Source organism: Malania oleifera, chromosome 11 (genome assembly GCF_029873635.1).
Source record: "Malania oleifera isolate guangnan ecotype guangnan chromosome 11, ASM2987363v1, whole genome shotgun sequence".
Classification (NCBI taxonomy): Eukaryota; Viridiplantae; Streptophyta; class Magnoliopsida; order Santalales; family Ximeniaceae; genus Malania; species Malania oleifera.
In genome coordinates, this window is record NC_080427.1 from 62,990,576 (window position 1) to 62,997,786 (window position 7,211).

General features: G+C 36.0%; 1 protein-coding gene across 5 annotated transcripts; it reads right to left on the minus strand.

Annotated features, from left to right (window-relative positions):
- Positions 1–237: 237 nt before the first annotated feature.
- On the minus strand, positions 238–3,609 carry LOC131168122 (type IV inositol polyphosphate 5-phosphatase 6-like). Of its 5 annotated transcripts, none has more exons than XM_058127354.1 (7): positions 3,000–3,609; positions 2,797–2,875; positions 2,562–2,672; positions 1,884–2,477; positions 1,112–1,342; positions 775–961; positions 238–662 (listed from the first exon to the last, which is right to left on the minus strand). In XM_058127354.1, exons 1-7 carry the CDS (start codon positions 3,100–3,102, stop codon positions 627–629), a joined length of 1,341 nt encoding a protein of 446 aa, XP_057983337.1. In that variant the 5' UTR covers positions 3,103–3,609; the 3' UTR covers positions 238–626. The 5 variants fall into 5 exon arrangements, with proteins under 5 accessions (XP_057983337.1, XP_057983336.1, XP_057983334.1 ...); XM_058127353.1 differs by having other exon boundaries at positions 238–578; positions 1,112–1,375; XM_058127351.1 differs by having other exon boundaries at positions 238–631; positions 1,112–1,375.
- Between the last annotated feature and the right edge of the window lie 3,602 nt (positions 3,610–7,211).

Sequence of the window (7,211 nt, forward strand, 5' to 3'; positions counted from 1 at the left end):
TGAGCAGTCAGATGCATCTTTCTTATGATTCATACAAGTGCAAAAAAATTGTGACTTGGCATGTTCAAACAACTCATTATGTGCCTGAAGGTAAGACAATAATGCTAATCATAGTATATTTTTTTTAACGCTTCAGAATTCAGATGCATCCTTTATTGTGTTTCATTTACCAGCAAGTTCACTCTTATGTTCTTTCTTGTAATACTTGACATTTTTGTTGGCTAAGATTGTAGTTGATTTCAGGTGACATATATCTTAGTGTCTTACAATTACATACATTCAATTACATCTGTTCAATTATGAATGATAATTTCAGGTAAGGCATCTAACTTACATGCCCAAGCCCAAGAAGAAATTTTAAGAAATAAAAATAAAAATAATATAACAAAGAAATAAGGAAAAACCAAGGAGACAGAAGCATGTCTTCATGAAGCTTCCTGTGGAAACATACACTATTCATCTCCTATCATCTATTTGATTTAAAGTTTTTGCAGAAGCCTTGGTGGTGCTTCAATATCCTCTACATTCAATGACAATATGGATTTGACCTCTTCCCCTCTCTAGCTTGGATGCTGCTGCTGCCACCACAATCACCATCATAATCATCAGCATCATCATCATCATCATCATGCTATTAACCAGACTATCCCATTAAGAAGTTCCTAATGTAATCATGGAAATTTATTCAATGGGACCCATGAGAGTGGAATGTAATTTTCTGGTGGAAAGCACAAATAGAATGTATTAAAGAGCACTGAAAGGGAGAGAGCTTACAGTTTGGTTGGGAGGAGTTATTGTGGGATGGATTGTGTGGAGTGCAGCAGTCTGCCGATTGGGGTCCATGATTTCAATCTGGGTAGAGAAGAGAGCAGAAACGGGCCGATGATCGGAGAACCTACTCTCACTGCGAAAATAAGAAAGTTGCTCTACTCCTTTTCCATACCATAGAATTCTATCACACCTGGCACCATATCAAGTATTTTTCATAGAAAGTCTTAGTTTTGCTAGCATTTTGAACACAGCTAATTTTATGTTTAACTCTTGGCCCAAGAGGCCATACCTAAGACAGTAAGAAGTATCAGAAAGCCAAAACTATTGTTGACAAATGTACCATGCTGGAGTCCTTTGTTTTTCTCCTGATCTGCTTGGAAGGCCACCTGAATACCGATTGAAATTGGATGAAGAGTACTTGTAGGTAGGGGCAAATTCTATGTTTCCCTCTTTCCAACCTTGGAATACTCCACCATCTTCTAGCTCCCTTCGAAGCTGGTCAAACTCTTGCAATGCTCTCCAGTCTTGCTTTTTTACCAGCTGTCTAGCTAAACTGTCTTCCAAGTATAACCTGTAATTGAGATCGCCAAACCAGAATATCCGACTGCTCCACAACAAATAAAGGTCACTTGAATCTGAAACCTCATATTTTCCTTCTCCAATGCATTCAAATTAAGGTTATTCCCCACTCCCTGAACCTGATCCCTTATCAGTTCCGATTTAACAGGTAATATGGAATTCAGCTTTTGTTTGGAATTTGAAACAGGAACCTGATGTCGATTGTTGGATTCTTATCATTCTCAGAAATTTGGCGTCAATAGTTAATTTGGAATTTTTATCAGGTGCATTTATTTCATAAATTGGCAGTTAAAATTTTCTTTCATTTTGGTAAGGTTGTTGTTGTAGCTAGAACTACTTCTGTCCAAACATTTGACATGACTGTATATTGCAGAGTCTTGTCAAACTTCGGTACCTTGCTTGGTCCTAGGCTCAATTGATTGGGAATCAACATGGAGAGATTTAAAATCTAGTCTAAGATGGCGTTCAGTCACTTTCCTCTCTTTTTTTTTTATGGTTAATTATTTATTGGTCTTTGGGGAAGGATAACTTACTCGTGTCCTAACATGGTGAGAGGACGAGACCGTTGTCGGGAGAAAGTCGTTCGCCGAAAAGTCTCCAAGACTTGGTAATTTCTTCGCCTTTCATCTCCTTTCTTCTCACCAGAAGCCAAGTGGGCGGCAATGAAGCAAAAACTAGTTCCTTCAATTGACATGCTTACTGAAACTGATCCTTTGTTTCCTAGGTATCCCATAATACCACAAGCCACTGAACAAACCTTTACATTTGAAATCCGGTATTTCTTGGTTAGCTCCTTCTTCATCCAAACACTAATGAAGACTCCAACCATCTTCTTGCTTGCCATTAGCTTGTACTTGCTCCAACCATCATTTCGTTTGCCATGTTCGACCTTTCGCCACTCCCTGAAGGGAGTCTCACTGCTAACACTGAACCTTCTTTGAGGGTCGGGAATTCCCTTCGCATAGTAGTAACTCTGACTTGGAATTGTATTCAATCTGGGTGTTAACCACGGGCAACCATATTTGTTGTTAAGAGTTTTTCCAATAAGCGTATTCCATTCTGTCACCGGAGTTGAGTCTTCTACTCCAATTATTGTCCGGATCTTTAAAGGGACAATTTCCTGAAATCTGAAAGACAGGAAAGTTTTTGCTATTAAGCCACGTCTAAGATTGATCCATCCTGCGTTAGAACAGTTAGAAAAAATGACATACCCAAGAACATAAATATCGGCAGCATCCTTGAGATTTAACCAGTCGTCCAAATCCACAGCCAAGCTCCCCACAGGAGATCTTCCAGCAACATTCCAAGAACCCACAAAGACTCTTGACAAACAAAGATTAGCAGTTATGAGCTTCTCAAAACCAGATGAAGCTAGGATCTCTTTCTCATATTTCATGGCCCATTAATATTTCCATGAAGAAAAAAAAGAAGGCGCATAAACCTCACCTTAACTCATTAGTTGAAATGCATGATTCCATTCCTATCGACGTAACCAAACCATCATCTGAACTGCCATAGCCTTCATCTGCACCCAAAAATTAAAAGAAGAATCCAATACTGAGACTTTGGATATATGTATATATACATCACGGAAAACCGTAGGCAGAAGGAGGCCGGGGGAAGAGAATAGGGATTGAGGAATTAACCACCTGAAAAATCTGTAAAATGAGAAGAGCCTTCCCTGCTCTTGTGCTTTTGCTTAAACCAGCTGCGCCAACTTCTAGTTCTCCTCTTCTGGTTCCCTGTGTCCATAAATTTACAGGAGAAAGCACGTCCCTGCCATCACCTCGGAAGTTGATAAAAAGACTCAGCAAGTGCTACACACTTTTTATGCCGTTAGTTTATTTAATTTAACTCTGTTCGCAACGCATGGCGCCGAAGTTCGCCAAGACTCTTAACTCGACGTAATGTTTTTTGGATTTGCAGATATGGATCATTTCAGCAATACGCAAAAAGGCGAGACACTGAGTGTGAGAGTAAGTAGAAAGAGACGACAAACCAGCAGCCAACGTTGCACCACATGACAGTAGAGTTAGTAAACCCCCCTGCAATATTTAAGTATATATTAAACCCCTTAAGAGCATGAAAAGTCAAAGCTGGTTGGGTTGGGTTGTTCTTTCTCCAAATTCAAGTAGAAAGGTTCCGGATGCGTTGCGTGGTGCGGTGTATTGTTGTTATATTTTCAGAGAGAGAGAGAGAGAGCATTCAATGGGATTCAAAATTTGGAAAGAGATGGAGAGAAGGGGGTGATGTGGGAAATGGACGTAACAGGGAGGGGTGGGGGGTATCCATCATTTGGGTATATCATTAGTGTTGTTAGGTGGCGCCGATGGCCTGTTCACGTTAATCTCATCTCCATTTTTCTTTTTCCTGCGTGAGACGGTTATTGCGTTTAATTCTAGGTCAAGCAAATACATCCTGACTTCACTGTACGTACATATTTATTATCATGATTTACCAAAAACCACAGGAATGATGATGGGAGGTTATATATGGATTACTCTAGAAATGAAAAAAAATTTTATTTATTTGAATTTATTGAGTATAAATAGCTCAACTAATTTCCAGATGCAACATCATTTGTAAAGAAAAGATAAAAGATACTAATCTTTCCTGAGACTTGACAAAAAAATTGAAAACTCTCTTGAAGTTTAAAAATCGCATTGACTTTTTCTGAGATTTCAAAAAGATTACATAACTCTCATGAGATTTGTCAAAAAGATACAAATTTTTCTTTAAAAGACTTGTCTTTTTATAGAATATAAGGGAATGTTTGTATCTTTTTGAGAAATCTCAGAAAAGATCATCAAAATTCTTGAAATTTCAGAGGTTTTTGAGAATTTTGAAACCTTAGGAAAAGTGTTAGTTCTTTTCTCAAACATCGAAGGAGGTTTGTGTCTTTTGTCCTAAGGAAAACTTATAATAATATTCTTGTAATTAAGCAAAGTGCTTATTGATCAAAGTCACGTGCATCATTAATTAGCATATCATTAAGGATGATACATCATATAAATAGATGGTTATTTGAATGTAAGTGTTAATTCATTTTTAAGGAAGGGAAATGTTATGCACTTATTTATGAGTATTACTTTGCCATGAATTTAGTCACTTAGGCATCTATGTAAAGTTCTCTTGGTTTCTCTAATCACTAAATCAATCTAAACTAGACATTAGAGTGAGCAAGTAGAGATAAGATCAAATAATTTTTGAATATTCGAGACTTAATGGAAGGATAGAAGTAAGGACTTAGGTATATGTATCAAAACTCATAAAATCTAAGTTATAATAGCAAAAGGTACATGAATTATTTTATATCATATTTTACTTGTTTTATGGTTTACAAAATTGTCTTTACTATTGGGCTTAAGCTAAAGGTTTTACTCATGACGTGACTAAGGACCTTTGCTTATTTTGTGAGCCATCAATGACCAATATTCGATATAAACAATATCTTGTACCATTTTAACCAAGACATTATAAGCTTTAACACAAATATCCATGTTTCTTTTCCTTCTCATTTTTGGTTAGACCTTGAATATACAAAAATAATTGGATATTTTTTTTCCTTCGACTTACTCTTATATTTAACTTTAATGATAAAATTTTATCAAACTTGGTTATTTTGTGATGTCTCGATTTTCATATCATTTTTTTTTTCATTTAAATATCAAATATTCAAATCACATATCATACATCGGCCACGTTAACACCTTTGATGTCATTTAAACATAATCCAACCCAAAGTGGGTACTGGGTACACAACCATTATCATATATACAAATCTAACAGTGGAAGTCAATATATATATATACATACCACAACGAATACATATACCAGAGTATTAATTCATCCATATATACATGTTTAACACATTCCTAAAAAGAAATACAAAATACTCTAGGGAAATCCTCCATTCCTAGCTCATAACACTCACCCTGTCTACTTAGGGTATTAGCTCCCCTCTATCTTGGAGTTCCATCACTTGGTCTATCTCGATTTCCTGAATTATTTAAATAATTGGGTGGGACACATCTCAGTAAGACGGAATAAATTATTTATAGTTTGTGACAGTATGAGTTTTATTATATCATAACATATATTCATTTTAGTGATAATATCTTTTGAGAAAATATACCATTTCTACTCATAATCATATAAATATAAAGCACAAGCTTTCATAAGTTTTTATTCCATTTCCAAATCCATTCACACGCAACTCATGTTTACCATCGAAGTTCCCGAGAATAGGGGAGATTATACGCCCATACATGTAGCTCCTTTATGCTCTGATATCGTTTGTAATCTTACTTGATTAACTCGAGTTCAGCTACGACTGATACTTATCAGGGCACTCACCTCACTCAGTAAGCCTTCAGGTGGAGTGTTTTACTTCACTTTCATTATTTATATTATTAATTCACGTTATTTCATTGCTCATTTCCATTCTCATTTTCATTTCCATTTCCATTCTATTTCATTTCCATTTCATTTCTAGCTTATGAGTGTTCTCAGTAACCAATACATTCACATCTGTAACTCATGGCTGCCCTGAGGATATTTTTCACGCCATGCTTCACCCCATGGTCGAGGTTGCTCTCCATACTCTACGCCATGCTTCTCCCCATGGTTGAGGTTGTGCGGCCCGAAGGCTGGACCTAATCGCGGTTGGCCTACCTAGTTAGATCAAAATAGTCATACCATATACTCGTCTGTAATATGAATGACTTGTCATATACCCTGATCCGAACTTAAGGGGCAAAACTACCCTTTTCATTGGCTCATTCGAATTGTCACGCCACACGCTCCACGAGCCCGTGTGGTTGCACTTAATTGCCACTAGCAACGGTATCGTGCTCATTTCAACAACACATCCATCCATCAGGGTTCCCATTTTCACATTTTGATATTTCATAATTGCAGTATTTCACAATGCAAATTTTCACATTTCCAGTATTCTCCTTTCACATTCATATTGCAGTCTTCATGTTGCAATATTCACATTTCAACACCCATATTACAAAATTCATATTGTAATATTCACATTTTCATATTCACATATCAGTATTCACATTTCATCATTTTCATTGTAGCATTAACATTGTAATGTTCACATTTTCGATATCCACAACTCATTTCATCATTTCAGTGATATTTCATCAATTCAATACTCATTTCATCTCATACTAACATATAAATATCTCATTTCACATTATTCACATTTCTTAATAAAATATTTCCATATTTCATATTTCTTCATTTCTTAGAAGATACTTTTCAGTACAAATCACTTTTCACCATTTCCACATTTCAAATCTCATATCTCAATACACATTTCATAACTTCATTGTTTTTTATGTAAATCATTTAACTCCATTTCAGATACATTTCAGTATAAATCATATGCCACACAATTTTCATTTGATATTCATATCATAATACATTTCAAGTAAAATATTATATTTCCATTTCTCATATTTCTCAATCAATAATTTTCAGAAAATATTGCTATAATTTATTCCCCTTACTTGACTTATTGAGAGATCCACTAACACCCTAAAACATACGCTCATCGGCGTTCGTAACTCAAAATCCTAAAAATCACATTTTTCCCAAGTTATTCAACGCAACCTCTACAATATTGACATTTAATATTCTCTAAGCTCTATATACTCTAAAATACTCCACTTACCCTGGTTTTGGGATGGTGCCCTAGAATTCCAAATTGAAACTATGCTCCATCTAAGTTGCAGAGAATCTTCCCAGGAATCTCGTAGTAGTTCTTGATCGTCAATTCGGGCTTTAACGGAACCAGAATTGAAGAGAGAGAGAGAGAGAAAGAGAGAGGGAAAATCGTAGGTTTA

Excerpts from the sequence above, each read along its gene's own strand:
- LOC131168122 (XM_058127351.1), bottom strand. The coding sequence starts at position 3,102 with ATGGACACAGGGAACCAGAAGAGGAGAACTAGAAGTTGGCGCAGCTGG. Across the intron at positions 2,478-2,561 it reads GCCGATATTTATGTTCTTGG|ATTTCAGGAAATTGTCCCTT; the intron begins GTATGTCATTTT and ends CCTGTCTTTCAG. Across the intron at positions 632-774 it reads TAACTCCTCCCAACCAAACT|CATGATGATGATGATGATGA; the intron begins GTAAGCTCTCTC and ends TCTGGTTAATAG.